Source organism: Pollicipes pollicipes, unplaced genomic scaffold (genome assembly GCF_011947565.3).
Source record: "Pollicipes pollicipes isolate AB1234 unplaced genomic scaffold, Ppol_2.1 Scaffold_3447;HRSCAF=4054_pilon_pilon_pilon, whole genome shotgun sequence".
In the NCBI taxonomy this organism is placed as follows: domain Eukaryota; kingdom Metazoa; phylum Arthropoda; class Thecostraca; order Pollicipedomorpha; family Pollicipedidae; genus Pollicipes; species Pollicipes pollicipes.
The window spans coordinates 79,390-99,334 of record NW_023596297.1 but is presented as its reverse complement, the minus strand read 5'-3'; the positions used below and the strand labels follow the sequence as shown (position 1 = coordinate 99,334).

Genomic DNA, 19,945 nt, shown 5'->3' with positions numbered 1-19,945 from the left:
GGCGGCGGCGGCAGGGACAGATACCGGGACAGGGACGGGGACAAGGACAGGAGCAGAGAGAGAGAGAGAGAGAGAGAGAGAGAGGGACAGGGACAAGGACAGGGACAGGGACAGAGAGAGAGACAGAGACCGGGACAGAGACAGGGACACGTACAGGGTCAGAGACCGGGACAGGGACAGGGACAGGGACAGGGACAGGGACAGGGACGCATGTGGCGGGCTTGGCGGAAATCCATCGAAAACAGGCGAGCAGGTGGAAGACAATCATAGTGCAGGTGTTGTACGGGTAAACAATGATGAGCTGTACGATAGTCGGTGCCAGGAGGCGGACGCCCATGCATCGTCGGTCGATTCTTGGACGTTCTTGATTGATCAGTTGAACATCACTGGGCCGGCACTGATGTAGCAGCGTGACGGGCCGACGGCCGTTGCCTCAGGCGCCGGGCTCGGAATAAAGCCCTTCCTCCACACACTCGTCTCGAGCGCTCTCCGGCGCCGCTAACATTTTCCCACGAGCGTTCAAATCTGCAGCACGGTGACTCCCAGAACAAAACAAGCCCAGCCAGCCAGCAAGCCATCGCGACTCCCCCGCCCGCGGATCCTCCCCTGCCACGCCGGCCCGGGCGGGTGCCGGAACACAGCTCGTCGTCTTTCGGCGGGGTGTGGACGCCCACTATCGGCGCTCTCCGGGCCAGAGCGCCGCCGCGCCCCCGATACGGCAGTCCCGGGAAATCGCACTGGTCGGCCGTTGCCCCGGCCAGGTAGCGGAGAGGACCCCAAGACCGCTCCAGCGTCCCGCGACGGCACCATTTTTCATTATCGGCTCCCTCCATCAAGGTCACGTGGCCCAGCCGTGGCGAAACACGGAAGGGTAAAGTGCGGCAGGTGGCTCGCAGGTAGCCGCGAGCAGGCGGCGGACGGCCGTAGTGCGCGCACGCGCCCCTCTGCCGAGCCCCGCCCCTTCCGAGCGCAGGCGTCGCGTCGCGTCGCGTCCGTGCCCCGTGCCCCTGGCCGGAGAGAGACAGAGCGAGAGGGGTGTCGGCCCGGCAGGACCGCCTCCTCCACCGCCGCCGAGCCGCCGTCGCGCAGAACGCCGCAAACCGGTTGGAGCGCGGAGCCCGGTCATTAGCTGGGAATCCCTATCTGATGCCTCTCCCCGGACGACGACCGGGGCGCAGCGAATAGAAACAACCGTTGGATTTAATTGACGAGAGCGAAAAGGCAACGTCGGGGCGGCTCACATTATCGCCCAGGATGTGTTGGGAAGATTGGCCACGGGTGAAACAGGGCCTCCGTGCGCGACCGCACGGTTACAAGTAGAAATGGCGACAATCTAATTCTAGGGACTCAGACACCATCACAGCAAAACTAGACCTGGTAACACCCAGGCGACCGTATTTTTTGGCAGACACACCGCAATTAAAGTCCGCGCTCATTTCTAACACCCCATCCCAAGCAGCATTAAAGAGATTAGGTTAACCGGAGACGTTTTCCAGCCAGATGTTTTATAGCAAGGCGACAATTTGTGCCAGCTGACAGTTTCACAGTACCAATGTCAACTCACAGTGCCACGGCCTGAAGTACTGACATGATGTGGGTGCCTGCAGATCTGTAGCGTACTCACCGCCAAATGGACCCATGTTGAAGCAAACTTCGCAGAAATATCGCAGCGTTCAATTGCTACCGCATGCAAAAAGGGAAGATGCGACATGCAGCATAGAAAGATGACCCAATATTCCACTCCTTGATTACCATGCCACATCATAATATACTGGGTGTGAAACGCCTCATCTACATTGCTTTTGACAAGCTGTTTCCTCTCACATACAATATTTTCTGAAACTACGGAATAATTATTCGTTTGGCATTCTGAACTGTCGCAAATCAGACATTATATTGAGCCAACCCAGCGCATCGCACAATGCCGAAACCTTACGAACAGAAGCTGCAGCCGGCTTGTCGGACGCAGAAGCGGTCGTTCTGACCATTTTGCCCGAAATATGCTACACGAATAACTGTGAAAAGCCGACACGCTCAGTGAATTGAGAATGCCATCACTTGGCAGCCGTTAGCATAGCTGGAGGGACTTCAATTAACTGTACCGCCAACTAAAATGACCAGTCAGACCATTAGGATGCCAAACCTGAAACATTTTTTAAATGATAACGAACCATCCTGGTAAAAAAGTGCTCTGCATTAAAAGGGTAACGAGGAAGAGACTACAGCAACCGCCGCTTCACGGATATATATATAAACCAATAAATCTAATGGGTGGCGTGCTCTGTGAGATAACGCGCCGATCAAATTAGCATTATCACGCAGATAAAAAGAAACGGGAGGGCAGGTAATTACTGGGCAGCCAACGAGAAAACGACTTGTTCCGCACTTTTGTCAATTTACTTTTATACCATAACTACTGCTAACACAACATGACGTCATTGAACACTTCTAGGCCGTTGCCGCGTGCTGTGCGGTTGGCTTGATATGGTGGAGCCTAAGCTTGTTTACTGAAGCAAGGAGGCTGACATCCGATCCCAGCGCGGCGTGGCTTGATAGCTGCCAACTCGACGGCGCCCAGCACCCCTGCCCCACCGGCACTCTGCACCCCTGTCCCACCGCCGCTCTGCACCCCTGTCCCACCCATGACTAACACGGCCCATGAGCCGCCGGTGCGCGGCCGCCGCAGCGCTCCGACACGAGCCCAGACCGACACCATCGCATGCCCGTACACAGCGTCGGGGCGACCGCAAAACCGCGCCACCGCCTTCCACACTGCAAGTTGCGTTATTATTCAAACAAGCTTCTTCCTTTCGCACCAGCGGGCCAGTTTTTGCGGCCGGCCGGCCGCTACAAATACTGGCCCGGCCGGCCGGCCGCCGCGGCCGCCGGGACGCCGCAGCCCGGGCCGGGCGACACCGCCGGGTCCGGACCGACAGCGACAGGTCTGGAGGGTGGTCCGCACAGCGCGGACGGGCCTCGTAAACGTGCCTCGCCGGCGCGCAGTTAAGGACCCTCGAGGCATGCCGCTGTGATTAGCCGAGTCGCTGGGAGGACTGTCCGCATTTCTCAAGTACTCTTTCAGAGGGCGGACGTAAGCGGACACATCTCATTACTGATCCGTGGCAATGTCGAGAGACATAGATCTACATTATCAGAGAGCTATCAAATTATCAGTGCCGATCAATGCCGAGGCAGCCCGGCCGCCCCGATCCCGTTTGGGTCCAGCCTAGGCCATCCCGACACCCCGGGTCAATCTGCCCTGAGAAGAGGTGAGCACCCTCGCGTTGACCAGCGCGCCACGTGCCCACGCGCGGCCCGACCCGCATGGGGCGAGGCCGGGCCGACCGGCGCGGCCGATTGCAGTCCGGCTAACCGACAGGCGGCGGCGGCGGCGGCGGGTGGCACGGGCGCGCCGTCGGCCAGCGCCGCCCGATCACGACCGGCGACCACCCTGGCGGCGGCCGCTCGCCGCACTGCGGTGCCAGAACGGCGGCGACACCGGCAGCCACGCAACCGGCAGCCGGCCACACACGGGCGACGTCCCATGGTAATCTCGGGAAAAACAGACTGGTTGCTTATCCAGTGTGTTCGTTTGCCATGTGAGGTATTGAAAGACGTGTTTCTCCTGCTCGAACACAATAAGCAAAAACCGCTCCGCAGCCGCGGTAGCGCACCCGAATACGCAAAAATAACGGATATTCCGCCATTTCGTTTGTAATTACATTCGGAGCCAATAGCCCCACAGCACACCCGTGCGACAGACCATCAATAACAAACAAGGTCTTACTAAGGAAAGCCAGCGACCAGTCAGTGGCACCAGCCGGCCCTGAATTCGGCTGGTCTATTGAGGTCTGCAACACGTGCCTGAACTCACTCCGCTAGGTGTCACATTAACCCAACGGTGACGCTTTAAGCGAGCGGAAGTTGCCGACAGCTCTCGCCAGTCAGCCAGCCCCGACCCGACAGCAACTGGCCCTTGGACCACGGACCGGACCAGGTCCGCGGTCCGCACAACCCCGACCAGCCCTGCATCCGCCGGCCGCCCGCGGTCCTGTCCTGCGGCCGTTCCGCGGGCCGGCCAGGTCATTCGGCGGGCCGGACCGGCGGCACCACTGCGCGCCGCCGGAACGTCGCGCCGCGCGCTCCGCCGTCCTTTCTGCAAGAGCTGGCACGCTAAACTGCGGCGGCGGCGGCGGCGGCGGTGGCGCCCGATCTAACGAGCGGCGGCCGGGCGGCGGCCGGCCGTGACCACTGGGCCGCCGCTTCACGCCGGGCGCCCGGACACTATGTAAATCGGGCGACGCGCGGGCACGCAGACGCGGCGAGCGATGACCCCCGGAATGGGACGCTGGCGCTGGCCAGTCGCCGCCGGCCATCGCGCCGACGCGTATCGGGGCGGCCGTAAAGCAATTTAGCGGAGATCTGAACGGTAATGGCGACTCGCTCGGGAATGCGCCCGGCGCTCGCGTTTGCTGACGATATTCAAAGCGCTGTGGCGCCGGCGGAGCACGGGAGCCGGGATTGTCCTTTCTTGCATTGAACAACAGGGAGGAAACCACCACAGCGGCAGTCACCGCGACGGTATCGCCCCACGCAACACAGTATGAAGCTGGTGACACAATGCAAATTGATTTACATGATTATCGCAACAGGCAATGAGTGTGGGAAACGACGATGGGTTTATTTTTTTAGCTACATAAGCTCCCCGCTGTCAATGCTTTGGGAGGAAAGGTGTGGCTGTCTTGTGCAAAAATGGCATTTCAATGCGCTTTCGAACGAGCGCCTACAGCCAGGAAGACGCCTAGTTGGCAACAGCCAGGTGACAAATGACAAACCGGTGAGCATTATCCAACCGAATGAAAAAGTAAGCATGTATATATAAACATATATATATATATATATATATATATATATATATTCTGCCCATTCCTTCCATTCCAGCTAAATTCAGGCACATTTCAACTTTCAAACTCAATTCAGGCCAATTCAGGCAATTCAGGTGGTAAGATTAGTGTCGAGGATGTGAGCGGGACCTGAGGTAAGCCAACCTGGACAGCCTCTTGTGGCTCTTTGTTGGCCTGATCCTCTTATGTCTTTCTGTTTTCTTAGTGAAATCGCGTTGATTCCGGGTCGCTCAATCCACTAGCCGTCGAAAACATCGCATCAGTCCGTTGCATGTCCATTTTTCGTGATTAAAAAACAGCGCTTTATGTTCATCACATAAACGACGTTTTTGCTTTCGATCGAACTGTTATGACGCTGGATGCTCGAGCTTATTCTTGCACCTTCCACATGCACATTTCTATATGACGCCCCGCAAGTACTATGGCTTATGTCTTAATCACACTTGTAGTCGAAGACGAAGCTACAGCTTTCATCAGTGGCTGCTACGACACTGGACATGCGCATATCTTGGGTGTTGCAAACTCGTGTCAGCTCGCGGTTAACGTCTTTGTGGCCTATTAGTGCACCCAGACGGACGTGCTCTCACTGCTGGAACATCACAAGAAGGAAAGGCCGCGAAAACGGAGACGTATGAAAGAGAAAGATTGTCAATATCGACATAGGTAACTAAGAAATGGGTTTGGTATTATATGTATGTTTCAAGACGAAATGAAGAATCAGCTTATCGCAGGAATGATTGCGACATTACGTGGCCGCCACACGGAACGTTGGTGAACCCATTCACCAAAAAAATCCGGCCACGAGGGTCTACATGGACAATCAGATAAGAAAATGAGTCAATCCTTTCACAATACCACGCATAGGGATGTCAAACCAGCTTCGTGGAGGGACTCGCATGACAATTAAACTCACAAATGTCTGGGTATCACAGGTGGGTGGAACTTTCCGTGAATCACAAGGGGTTCATGTGATGTGTTAGAGCTCCCCCATCCCCAACCAATGTCTCTGAACCTTAATATGGAGTCTACGGACGTTGCACTTGTGGTAACATCCAGTCCCGCGGATGGTCAAGGTCTTGTCGACTCCAGGTCAGTTATCGCGCATTTCCATGAAAGAGGAGTTAACCAAAGGTAACATGTGCGGCACAACATAACCGTACCGCGGTTACCTACCATCGATGCAAGCGAACAAACAAGCCGGAGGCATATGTTTTCACCTACTTGACGTACTTTCACGTAGTGTTTGGCGTCAACGATAACAGGTTATGCAGAGGTATTTTAACAAACCGAGAACGCTTTGGGTATAATGAACGACGCAATTCAACGTATTCCGATGTTCGTATTTCAACGCATTTTTATCTCCTGCATTTCATACAACACATATGTGGCATATGTACGACGTGGTATATACCAGGTTGCAAAAAACCTGCACGGCGACGAGGCCTTGCAGCGGCGCGCCCCGCAGCTGCGCGAGAGCCAGCCGAGGACACTGCGCGGCACCTGCAGCGGATGCAGGGGGCCGATGCAAGCACGCGGGGGTGGGGGGTGTCCGGTGTCGCCGGGCCATGCGACACAAAGCTGTGTCAGGTAGCAACACCATCCGATATCGGCGGCCGTTCGCCGGCAGATCTGCCGAGCGCGCGCCGGAAGTGGCGCGCCGCGCCAGCCCGGTCGCAGTGGCGCGCTGCCAATCCGTACAACAGGAGCCGCCGGAAACACGTGACGGCGGCACGGACTGCGGTCGCCGGGTCAACGGGGCCGGTGCGGACTGTGGCTGCCAGGTCGACGGGGCCGGCGCAGGCGCGTCTCGAGCGCAGGGCCCCCGGCGAAACGGCCAAGTACGTGGACCACGACGCGGTCCGGGACACGACGAACGGCATCAGCCGGCGCGGCAGGCAAGCTGAGCAAGAGGTGCGGCACGGCTGCCGGCGCGAGAGGGGGTGTCGGTGGAGTCACGGCTGGGCCTACAGGGGCGCAGGGTACTGACATAGTCTTCAGTGGTGGTGTTAGCAGGGCGGAACATCGGCAATCCGCGGGTCCCGGTACCATCTGGTGGAGCTCGGCGGAACATCTACAGAGCGGCATTTGTTGATGGAAGCAATGTAGGTCGACATAACTCGCCGAGATACATGGTCATAGCATTTATGGCCTTATTGCCAGTCTAACTGTGTATAATGGCACGGACGGAGTGCATCCGAGAGCCGTATGTTTCCTCCCTCTGCTCACACGCGGGCTCCATGTGTTTGGTCGGGGACACATGCCGGCTGCATCTAATGTCCCGCCGTGCGACGCGGCCTTCGGCATCCGGTAGCCAGATGTGTGTCGTTTCCGGTTTGGAGTAGAGTATAACGGCCACCAGCGGCAATAAGCAACGGCAATATTTATGGATGGTACGTTAATATTTCTGAAGTCGCGTGGTTTATACAGAGTGTTACATTTTAGATGACTTGACCCTGAACCCACGCTATCGCCTTGGATTAAGCTAAATAGATATAATCTGGAGGAAAGCAGCAGAGCATAGTTTCCAGTACAGACAAATTGGTATTAGCTGCGCTTTACTGCAACTAAATGTCGTCTATACATGTGGTAAAAACGGCTGCTTTATTCAGGCCACTGTGCATAACATTTAGGGTCACAGTGTAAATGAAATGTGGTCGTCTAAATGTGCGGCAAAAGCGACAGCTTTATACAGGCCATTGTGCATAACATTTAGGGGCATGATTTGGGAAACATCAATAAAACAATACAAGCGGGCCATAAAATTGCATCCACAACAGTTAGTTGACTTAATCGGTTCTTATGGATGGTGTATTGCTGGGGCGCTGGTGTTTGTTTCAGGAAACTTTGCGTACATAAAAGGTTTCCAACTTAAATTACTCTGAAAAGAAAAAATACGATTCCATGGCGCAGCTAGTTAACTGAAAAGACTTCTTAAGGAGCCAAATATGGCAACTTTCCTTATTTCGCCTTCGGCCGTTTGGCTATGGGCCGTAACACCGTTAAGAAGAAAGAGGCACTTCCAAGTACAATCCAGCACCCAAATTAGCACCCATTAAGCACCCAAACCAGTCTCAAATCGGGCACAATCACTGCTGCGTAATGTAAAATTTCCTGACAACCAGAAAAGCATATTTATCAGGAGAGCATATCACAGCTTTTTACACATATAACACAGAAACACCTATTGATAAACCAATTTCTTCAAGCCCAGCCCATCCGTACGTACTCCTAGCGCTAGAACAAGATCAAAAATGGAAAACCGCACCGAATTCCTCCATGTGGACACAAACCATGATTCTCGAATAACAAAACATTGGTGACTGACCACAGATAGCGACTTTAAAACCCCATTTGACCATTGCACTAAGCGACTGCACGATTTGGGGCCGGCGCGTCGCCGAGCCTCCCACCCGCAGCAGACCGAGCCGCGCGGTCCAGCGGGCCGGCGCGGCCCGACCCGCGGAGCGCGGGCGCGGTCGGGCGCCGCAGGCCGGGGGCGCCGCTCCGTCCCCGTCCCCGGCCCGGTCCGCTGAAGTGGAGCAGGTATGTGCCGGCCGAGCAGCGGCCGGCGCGGCTCCGGTGGCGGCCGAGTGGCGCGGGATGCGACGTCACAGGAAGGGGCGTCGCGTGGGCGGCCGTCACCCGCTCAGGCGGCGGGGCCGGCGCCGGCGCCCCGGGCAGTCCGCGCTTCCGCGCCGCTGCTGGGGTGATCAGCATAGGCCGTCGCAGGGCGGGTATGCCGTGGGCAGCGATATAGGGTACGTTCGGACTGCAGATGATCTCGGAGAATTGTCCGGAATGTTGGAAAATTATCCAGAACGGCGCAAGACACCGCCAACATGAGGCACTGTCCCAGATCTCCTCCGTGCCATGGGAGAAGCCCGGATCATTTTCAGGGCCTGGTAGGGACGGAGCACCTTTCTTCGCCATGCCTTCTTACGACCGTTGGTTATGCATGTTGCAAGAAAGACGAAACTGGGGGGGGGGGGGGAAATTCGGTTTGCCGAACGCAAATGGAGAATCTCCGAGCATAATTACCGGCCAGAGAGGTATTGGCTGAATAATTTTTCCTTCGCCAAACGCGCCCATACAATGGCTACAGCTGGGGTAGATGTACCAGTAATTTGGAGCTTAAACGAGGCATTCAACCCTACCGGTTCCTTAGCGCTGAAATCTCCGCGCCCATTTTCGGGGCAGGGACAACAAAACTTCCAGCGGGGCTCGACCCCAAGACCTTCCACACACGGATTTTGGAACTACCCGTGCGGGCTGGTAAATCTACAAGCACAACTTCCGAAATCACAGTCACGATGCCTTGGTACTCTCAGTCACGATGTATACTCTTAATTAAATCCCGGAGAACGGTGAGCAGCAAGGTAACGGATGGGAAGGGCAGAGTAGGAGTGGGCTTCGGGCAGGTATGGCCAACGGATGCCCGTGAGGGTCTCAACCGAGCGGTCAGGGCGGCTGGCCAGTGATGCCGTGCCATTCCGACCGCAGCCGGCGAGGCCCGGCGAGATCCGGCACGACTGCCGTCTGTTCTTCAGGCGATGCTCTTCTGGCAGAGGTTGACGTAGGCAAGGTTGCCCAGCGTAAAGTGATCAGCCCGTTGTGGGGACATTCACGACGAGCCGACGGGAACAGAGTCGTCGGTCTGGTCAGCTCCTGAACGGACGGCTGGGACCGGGTGTGGGACATGCTCAACAAGCCGACCGGAACAGAGTCGTCAGTCTGGGCAGCTCCTGGCCGGGCGGCTACGGCCGGGTTTGGGTCATCCACGACGAGCCGACGGGAACATAGCCGTCGGTCTGGTCGGCCTCTGAACGGAAGGCTACGGCCGGTTTGGGTCATCCACGACGAGCCGACGGGAACAGAGCCGTCGGTCTGGTCAGCTTCTGAACGGACAGCCAAGGCCGAGTGTGGGACATCCACGACGAGCCGACGGGAATAGAGCCGTCGGTCTGGTCGGCTTCTGAACGGAAGGCTAAGGCCGAGTGTGGGACGTCTACGACGAGCCGACGGGACAGAGTCGTCGGTCTGGTCAGCTCCTGAACGGACGGCTAAGGCCGAGTGTGGGACATCCACGACGAGCCGACGGGAACAGAGCCGTCGGTGGGTGAGCTCCTGACTGGACGGCCAAGACTGGCTTAGACAAATCGTAGAAGCTTGTTCTCGCTCCTATCAATGTCTTCAAACTATCTAATCACACGTCCATCTCCCATCCGCCCATCTCAAATTCGTTTATTCTAAATTTTACGACCCATCTATGTCGTGAAAATAGCTCAGATTTACTCGGCAAGTTCGGCTCAGATCAGAAAAAGGACTGTCACATTCGTGAGATCGTCGGGTATGTGCGAGGCTGTAGACCAAGCCACTCTCCACAAAAGTTGGGGAATTTTCCCAGAATAGCCCGCACGTCAGCACTAGTAGATATTTGGAATACAGTTTCCGTCACCGTCCGGCGTCCATGTCCAGTTTCACTGACCACCGCTCAAAACCCGCTCTGCTTTGAAATTCCGATACGGCCCTATAATCGTATGCATCGTCTAACAGTGTAACTGCCAGCAAGTATCTGGTTATCAGCAGAGCTAGCCCTGACTGCCTGCCGAATGTCCACCCATCCAGATCAAATGCCCACCACTCTGATCCTTGAGCTGGCAGCCCGTCATGGATTCCTGACCATTGACGGTTGTCCCGTACTCGTTAACCAACTGACTGAAGGTGAACTTTAGTCCGACCAGCCCGTTAGAACTCTCAGTGTAACCCAATATAGTGACAGAGTCCTGTGTAGCTCTCGATATAACCCCCATTGGTGACAAAGCTCTGGTGGAACTCTCGACATACCCATGGTTGACGAGCTCTGTCGAGCTCTCGATATAACCCTACGGGCAAAGGAATCCTGTGGAGCTCTCGATGTAACCCCACGGGTGCACAGAGCCTGTGGAGCTCTCGATATAACCCCATAGGTGACAGAAGCCTGCAGAACTCAGCATATAACCCCATCGGTGGAAGAGTCCTGTGGAACTCTGCATATAACCTCATCCGTGACAGAGCTCGGTGGAACTCTACATAACCTCATCGATGACAGAGCCCCGTGGTACTCTCGACATAAGCCCATCGGTGACAGAGCCCCGCCTTCCTACGCTCCTGGCGCAGACCCGTATCAGCCAGGTCCCGACGGAGCCACCGCACAGGCCAGGCCCCTCGTAAAGACCCGTCCTGCCCGGCTCCTGGCGCAGTCCCGTGTCGCCCAGGCTCCTAGTGCAGACCTGAACCAGCCAGGCCCTTACAATGTCCCGCACCTCCCATTCCCCAGACACACCCAGTACCGGCGAAACCCTCGATACAGCCAGTGCCGTCCAAGCCCCTAACACACCCAGTACCAGCCAGCCTCCATCGCAGCGCCGTACCTGTCTGTCGGCGAACTCGCGGTCCATGATCTCGCGGCCCATGGCGGCAGCCATCAGCGACGGCACGTCCAGGCCCGACATGCCGCCATGGCCCAAAACCGTGCGCAGGATCGGGTTGCTCTCGCACCAGACCTCCTGCGGTCGCCGCTTCTTCTTCTGCAGCTCGGCGGCAGCTGCGGCGGCCGCTGCTGCTGCCGCCGCCGCCGCCGCCGCTGAGGACGCCGCAGCGGGGTGGAGCGGGTGCTGCTGCGGCTCGGGTGGCGGCGGTGGCTTGAGGCCGGGCGGCGGCGGCGCCGGTGCCGGCGTCGAAGCCGGCGGAGGCGACGGCTCTGGGGAGCGGCGGTTGGAGTCGGGGCACGGCTGGCGCGGCTCGATGGTGGCGCGCTCGGCGCCGCCGCCCTCGACCTTGTGCCGCTCCCAGCGGCCCTCCTCCACCAGACCCTTGATCTGGAGGGTCTCGGCCACCTTGAGCAGCGAGCCCAGCTGCTCCTGCGCCACGTTCACCTCACCGCGGTACATGTACTCGAGCAGGGCGCGCATCTCGTGCAGGCGAATGTCCTTGAGCACGACGATCGGATGCGTGGTGACGTGCTCGGCCAGCAGCGTCTGCAGGTACGGCGAGCAGGCGGCCAGCACCATCTTGTGACACTTGATGGAGGCGCCGTCCACCGCCAGCGTCACGTCCGTGAACGCCTCCGTGTGCAGCAGCGCTTCGAACACGTTCAGCAGGTTGCTGTGGTGGTTGTTCCACTTCAGGCAGAACTGCTGGTTGGCGGCCATGGCGTGGCGTGACGCGCTCTGCGAAGACCGACGATGCACGTCATGTTCAGCGTGCGGTGCACGTCCGTGCACGTGCTGCACGTGACGCTCACACTACACAGAGCTGAAAGAACCAAAGTAACAGCGCCCACTTTCTACCTGACATCACAACAATAACGTTCCCCACTTGGTACCATCGGTTACGTGTTGGTTGTCACATAGGCAGTGCGCAGAGCGCGCGAACGAGCGAAATGGAACACTCAATGGTGCGAGCATGTCGGGAAGTACAAACCCAAATCGTTTGAAGATCTGCAGCGACGGAAATGCGACTCAGAGCGTTTCATCATCTCTCGAAAATGCATGGCCTTTACTACAAACTGCATCGGAAAGTAAGCAAAACGGGGGTGTGAATTTCATTCGGCAACGTTCCACGTAAACCAAGTATATCTACACTACTTGGCCGATCTGCCAGAATAGCGCAGACGGAAGGCCGATTTTAAGTTGGCACAAAACCACCGGAAATAGCGGCTGCCTGCCGTATGTAACGGACTGAGCTTGTCTGGCGTACAGGATATGCGTCGAAACTCTAACATGAGACCGTTGTTCCGTCATGAAGTCGTAAAGCCTCCCATCAATAAGGTGCAGCCCTGGTTTTGACATATAATAGCCTGCCGTGTCCATGCCGTCGAGTCACTACCCCACCAGCAGCCAAGTTCCACCCTCGGCGACACTGCTTTCCACTCACGGGAACAGGGCCAACCGACCCCTGACGAGTTACGCCAATACTCCCAGTCCGGCCATCTCCCACGTCCGATCCGTAAAAAACGCCGCGTTGAGGGCGGCGGGCGGCCGGCTCCGGCCGTCCGACACATCGGCATTCCCGGTGCACGTGCCCCAGCAGCGGGCGGCGTAATTGACCGATCTGGGCTTTTTTACGTCTTCAGAAGCGGCCGCGCGCGCCGGCGGATATCGCGCTCGCGTCACCGGCCCACAGGAATGTACCCGATCTAGCCTTCCCCGGCCGCGGCCCTGGGCGCCGCCGACCGCCGCCAGCTCCACAGACTCGCCGCCGACTATCGGCCGTTTCATCGGCGGTTGGCTTCGCATCGGGCGCGTGCGTCCCCTTGATCGGGTACATGACTGATGGCACCAAGCGCGACGCCGTGTTGTGTCGGTCAGGGCACGACGTCGGCCAGTGTGCAGCGTGTCGAGACCAGCGGCTGGCCGTGACACCCGGTCTCGCGCCTCTGCTTACCTGTCTCAGCACCAGTCCTGTCTGCCGCCTGCTCATCGCCCGCGACCGTCCCCGCCCGTTGCCTGCCCTGCCGCCAGAGACCAACTGCCCCTGTCCCACCACCAAGGAACATTCCTGTACTTCGCCTGTCTCACTAACAGCAACCACCCCCGGGCTTCACCTTTTCCAGCACGAGTCATGTACCACCTGCAGAGAACATGTACGTCTGTCTTCTGCGCCAATCCTCGTACGTGGTCTGCCCCAGACTCTGCACAATACCTGTCCTAGACTCGCTCCGACGCGTGTCCCAGACTCAGTCCGGCACCGGTCCCACTCAGTACGACGCTCCCAAGCTCAGCCCGACGCCCGTCTCAGACCCGTCCGTCACCAGTCCCAGGCTCAGTCCGGCGCCGGTCCCATTCAGTACGACGCTCCCAAGCTCAGCCCGACGCCCGTCTCAGACCCGTCCGTCACCAGTCCCAGGCTCAGTCCGGCGCCGGTCCCATTCAGTACGACGCTCCCAAGCTCAGCCCGACGCCCGTCTCAGACCCGTCCGTCACCAGTCCCAGGCTCAGTCCGGCGCCGGTCCCACTCAGTACGACGCTCCCAAGCTCAGCCCGACGCCCGTCTCAGACCCGTCCGTCACCAGTCCCAGGCTCAGTCCGGCGCCGGTCCCACTCAGTACGAAGCTCCCAAGCTCAGCCCGACGCCCGTCTCAGACCCGTCCGTCACCAGTCCCAGACTCAGTCTGTCGTCTGCGCCAATCCCTACTCGCCGCAAGTTCGCCACAACGGAGGCAGTCTCCGAAGAATGTCTCTGTTCGTCGGTTATCACAATCCCGGTTCGTCACCGGGCCCAGTCCCGCGTGTCTCCTGTCCCTACTCCCGTGCGTCACCCCCCAGTCGGCGCTCTTTGCCGGTCCTGGTGACTGGACTCTGTCCGTCACCTGTCCCCTGCATCGCCTGTCACGTCCCCGCGCGTCACCTGTCCCGGCCTCGACCGTCCCCACACTGCCTCTGATCCGTCCCGCCACGGCCCTGCCCGGCCTATTTACGGGGCGGCGGGGCCGGGCAAGGTCGCTGACACTGGCGCAGCCTCGCGGGCCGGCCGGCGGCCCGGTCCGCGCCCACATCATTGGCGTGCACATTAGAGGCGGCCGGAGCGGCGGCGGCGACAGCGGCCGCCAGGGGCCGCGCGCCGCGTCCGAGGGAGCAGCATCGGCCGGTATCTGGCGGCCGCGCGGGCCGGCGGCCCGGTGACACGCCGCCCGAGCCGGCCGCCGCCGCCGGACGTGCCGCCCCGCCGGGGCTCTGGCGCCGCTCCCGGGTGACGGCGGCCTCGCCCGTGTCATGCGCGTCATCTGAGCGCGCCGACTGGCCCACTGACGCACGGCAGCGCTCGGGGTTTCGTTGTCTGCGAAGCCGCTATGCGAAAGACTCGGTACAAATCAAGGGTGTATTTTGGATTTTACGTGCGACGTGTCTCTGCCTAGAGAAAGTAAGTCTGTTGACTCATCGTACCACTGGCAGATGCGGTTAAAAGGGATGGGAGGGGAATTAAGCAGCAACACTGTCTACTAACTTCGTCAGTAGTGGATGTCGCTCCAACAGTCATGAGAAGCGATGACATGCTGCCGTGTTCAGTCGGATTTGTGGCTTACCCTGACGTCAGAACGTTGACCTTCTTGTAAAATGGAAAAGATTAGCAAGAAAGCATGCTGTCAGTCTATATTCCTTGAAGCAGAGGTTGCGTCGAAGCTATAGGCTGACCCGAGCCAAGGCGAGTTTTTTATCGTTTCTACAGGTAAACATACCAGATGGAATTCATTCCGCGCTTCTAGCGGGCAACCGACAGGCTTCCATATAACTGTCTTGCGCAAGCATATTCCCTGTACGTGACGCCCCATGCCTGGAAAATCAGGGCAAGTTTCATCTCATCTCACTGATCATAGTGTCGTCACCCTCGGCTATATCCACCGAACTCGACAAAGACCACGGCACGAGCAACGCTGACAGGGTCTCTGCAAAGGTGCCGCCCGCCGGTCCTTGGCCATGTATCCGCTTCGATTAAAGACATGAATGGCTTCGTTTTTGTGCCGAGACTCGGCGTGTGTGTTATGCGACAGCGGCTCCGTGTAAACAGTCTGGGCGTGACGGGTTGACTGCCGACGGAGCAGAGCTGGACAAGGACAAGGACGGGCTCGGTCCAGCCCATCACGCCGCCTGCCCGGCTGACCTCAGGTCAACGCCAGGCCTCCAAGCACGCCAGCGTCTTCTGACCACCGGTGCGCCTGTTCTGTCTGACCCGTCGAGCCTGCCCATATCATTACGGCCAGCGCGATAGCTGGGAGGCTTCCGCGGTTTTCACGGGTGCAAATTTAGCCGCACTCTAAAGGCGAAGTGGAAAATGTTCCGCTTGGTTAACATCGAACCATCGGTCACAGTCTCGTATTCGGCCTGCTCTACACCGCTAGATAAACACCGCTAGATGACACTGGCAGGCGGAGAATCTGCGATCCATTATGGCGAATTCCCAGAAGGTCAAGTAGGCTAGTCTAAACAAGTGGGACAGACAGCGACCAGGTTTGACCAATCGCGAAGTCCTTCCAGGGACGCACTCATGTTTGTACTGGCGAGCACCGGCACCCGGCAGATCTGGGGATGCGACGGCTCCGAGACATACTGCCACTCGCCAATGGGCCGCCTGAAGACTTTTGCAAAGCATAATACCGCGCTCGCACTTCCAACGTGCGATGTTCGCTTCCTCCCCTGCTAAATGTTATCCTAGAAAGAGCAAGGTCAAAGTCTATAATGGATGCGAGCGGCCGAAAGCCTTGGAACGGCCCAGTCAGCAGGCCACGTGTGACGGTGACCACGGGACAGCCCGGCGAGCCGAGCAGCGGGTGCTGTCGGCTCTGCGGTGGTTGTGAGACGACCCTATCAGCTGGTCGTGGGGCGGCCCGGGCAGATGATCGCGCCACCGTCCTAGCAGCAGGCCGTGGGATGTTCGGGACATATGGTTGTGGAACAGTACAGACAACTGGTGGTGAGTCGGTCGGCTGGTCATGGGACCTTCCAGACAGCTGGTCGTGGCTCGGTCGGGTCAGCTGGTCGTGGGTCAGTCGGGACAGCTGGTCATGGGTCTGCCAGTGCAGCTGATCGTGGGACCGTCCCGGCAGCTGGCTGTGGGACGGCCCGGTCGACCCGGGAGAGCGAGCGACGGGCGCCACGACCGGTGAGCCGTGGGACAGCGCTATGCCAGCAATGCGCGCCGCGGAGCTCAGGCCCGGCGTCGCTGGACAGAGGAATCCGGGTCAGGCTGGGGCGAACGACTTTGCCGGCAGGCCCCCGATTAAAATAGGAGTCAGACGAGCCGTTTACTGGGGAGTGGGCGCTCTGCGATACAAGTTAAACGCTACGTAGCGCTCTGACAGTAACACCTGTCCAAGTGCCGCATGTCGCGTTGTTTCGGTCTCATCATATGTAGTAAGAATTTGGATTATTTTTAAAGACCTTGAGAATGTAGAAAACTTGTTTTAAGGTTTGGAATGGATAACGCAGACGTTGTGCTTTCTCAACTGGTACAAGAGGCGTGTCTGGTGCATAGTCAGCATATCTTGATTTCATTACTAGTGGCACTTCTTTGTTTCTGAGAGGCCACTGGCGGTGACCAGTCAACAGTTGAGTTCATCCAGCCCATTGTTCCTGAATATCACTATCATGTCTCTTAACGCCTCAGTCAGAGATTCAGACGAGTGTGCGCCTACATGCGACGAAACCTAATTCAGCGGCCCTGTTTAAGGCAGTATATGCGGGGAAAATGCTTGATTGTGGTTGATGTCATTTGTCGTGACGATAGTTTTCTGCTGGCTTGTCTGCCGCGGTTGCCTCATTGTCAGATAATTCGCATTAATGTGTGCCCAATATCGATACACTATGTAGTGTTATAACTGGAACTAAAATTGCGATGCATGCCTATATTTTCCTCTTTCAATTTATAGTCCAAAGTTGTAGTGAAAACGAAGGTCACTTGTATCAGGTGAGCGCAACCGACCGCAGACATAGCTCCCGGCAATACAGGCCATGCCTCATGACATCAATCATTGCCCTGGCACTTTCAACTCATGGGAGGCGCATTCCTACAACAAAATCCGCCTGCAGACGCCAAAACCGAAGCTCTTTGTGGACCGAAATCCGTTCCACATATTCCCTGGTACACATTTATCCGAATTTCATCAACCTTGACTCAGGCTTCAGCAATAAATATATAAGCATTGTCATACCGCTGCATGTTTGGAATCTCCTAAAGGTCTAGCCGGCTCCCCTCTATGACCGCGGGGTCTGCCACCCTGGTCACACACCCGAATGGTTTTCATGACCAATCTGTCTCGGTCTAGATCCGGCGCTTCAAGAACTGCATACTGGTCATTCGGCTCGTTCATTCGCCGGAAACGGAAAGGCTCGTTTGTGTGCGATTTAAGGTGCAATTATAGCTGCTCAGTCGCTGGGACCCTTTCACTGCAATGCCAGGATGTCGTCGGGACCCACGTAGCGACCGGTGGTGAGCGGTAACCCACATTCTTAGTACTTTAAGCTTAACTTTGACTTGATACGAGTTCGCTTTAAACTTAACCCACGATCACTCAAACCAGGCGAATCTGAGCCTGTCCAATGAAAACACTTCACAGTTGGCGTGCGGTTGAGTACTCTAAGCAACCGGGCCAACCAGCCCAACGACCAGTGTGTCTAAGCCCTGCAGCTCCGACCCGGCAACATGCCTTCTCGAGACGCTTTTCAAGTCGACAGTGGTCACTTCCCAGTCGACTGCTGGCACCCTTAGGTTCAGACGACAGGACTGAGCTGGGTGGGTAATTTGTACAACGTGCAATCAACTACACTGCGCAAATGATTTCAAATCTACCCGTTCCGGTTGCCATGGCCTGACAAAAAAAACACAAACCGGCGAATGTACGGTGTGTTGTCCAGCGTCCGTGACCAGCTCCGTGTTCGAGAGTTCCGTGCCCCGCAGTGAGGCACATTTTTGCCAACACGACTGCTCATTCCTTTCTCACCCAAACCGTGTTGTACGCATATCGCCACGGGTTATCCAGATCTGGGTCCTGGTGTTGCGTCAATTTTCTGCAGCTTGCAAACTCAACCCCTATCATATTAATCGAATGGGGAAGACCAGTTTTGGTCACGTTGCAACCTTGTGCGAAAACCGTGTCGGATAAATAGATGCACATGTAGATGACATAAAAATAGCGCAGGCACCTTTAAATGTCATTAATTAGCTTGTAAAACCGTGACAGCCTGTCGGGAGGGGTGTTCAATCACAAATGCTGATATAATTCAAGAACATGTTGGAAAAATGTGCGTGGCCCACCTCCTCGCAATCAGCTATTACATCCGCAGTACGACACGACATGCTTGCCGATCAGCGGCAGTGAAGCCCGGCCGCACTGGGCTCACGCTTGCCAGCATTCATCCATCGACGTCGTCGTCAGATGACCGGCCGAGGACAGGAAATCTCGCCCCATATGACCCTATCTAGCCGACCCGTGCTCTGATTTTGACCGTACGTCGCCAGCGGACCTAAACGTGCGCGTACGGGAGCAGTGGAAGTGGCAGCGAATCGCGCTGATCCCATGTCACCGGTCTCCTCGGCCTAGGCTTCTTTCCGGGAATCAAGTGTTTGGTCGCTTGGCAAATGCGTCATGGGCGTTTGCACGCGGCAGCAGCAAGATATCGCAAGATTTCAAGAGGCCAAATGAAGAGCAGATCTAGGTGATTGATGATGCCATCCACGGTTAACGTTCTTCAAGCCTGAGATTTCACTTGTGAGAAACAATGCTGGTTTGTCGTTTTCGTGCGTGCGTGTAGACACAGGCTGTTTTATGTCGTGGAACAACTGACCTCTGAGACCTACGGCTCGAATAGTTCGCCGCTATGACCTTGTGTCAGCGAGGCCCATTGTTGAGACCCAATTCCCGCCGGAAACGCGAGTACAATAAAATACCATAAATGCAGTCGACATCGGTAGTCTCGATTGTTTTCCCCTTTGGCGGATATGTACTCCCGCTCGGGTAGCCACTAGCAGTTGGACGGCTCGCCGGCTCCGCCGCCGGGCATCGCGTGCTGACGCGTCCAAATAAAACATGGCCAAGGCTGGTACGAAAAAGTCGGTCCGGTGATATCGGCGGCGGACGCATGCACGCTTCCACCAGCGACCTCCACTCCAGCAACTTCGGAGGAAAACTCAACTTGGCAATATGTGTCGTGCCTCTGAGGATAGTGCCAGGCTTTAAACTATGCACAAACCATAGAGAGCCGCATTACAGAAGGGTCCGCGCACCAGAACTCACAGGCCTTGCTTGCTCTCAGCGCTTTTAAAGTGACTGGACTGTACATACGCGTTGGGCATCGTGACTGGTGACCTATATGCCTTACCCGTCCCCGTCCCCTCTCCATATGACGCCAATGGTCTGTCCTTAAATATTCACCAGGGGTTACGGAGCAGGAACATGACAGCACAGATCATAGGCTCTCCCATGCTCTTAAACGAGTGGCTGCACCGTACCTATATCTCACGAAAAATTCGATCTTAAATCGCGAAATTTTGGGGAGACAATCTTGGAA

At 57.0% G+C, this 19,945-nt stretch overlaps 1 protein-coding gene across 1 annotated transcript in view; it reads right to left on the bottom strand.

The window, feature by feature from the left end:
* Nucleotides 1-12,094, bottom strand: part of LOC119091442 (protein tramtrack, beta isoform-like) — a 38,023-nt gene extending 25,929 nt beyond the window's left edge. Inside the window, exons 1-3 of the mRNA XM_037214237.1 lie at nt 11,951-12,094; nt 11,740-11,920; nt 11,315-11,526 (exon numbers count right to left, since the gene is read on the bottom strand). Of these exons, the coding sequence (XP_037070132.1) occupies nt 11,315-11,526; nt 11,740-11,920; nt 11,951-12,094 (537 nt within the window). The remainder of the gene's footprint in view (nt 1-11,314; nt 11,527-11,739; nt 11,921-11,950) is intronic.
* Between the last annotated feature and the right edge of the window lie 7,851 nt (nt 12,095-19,945).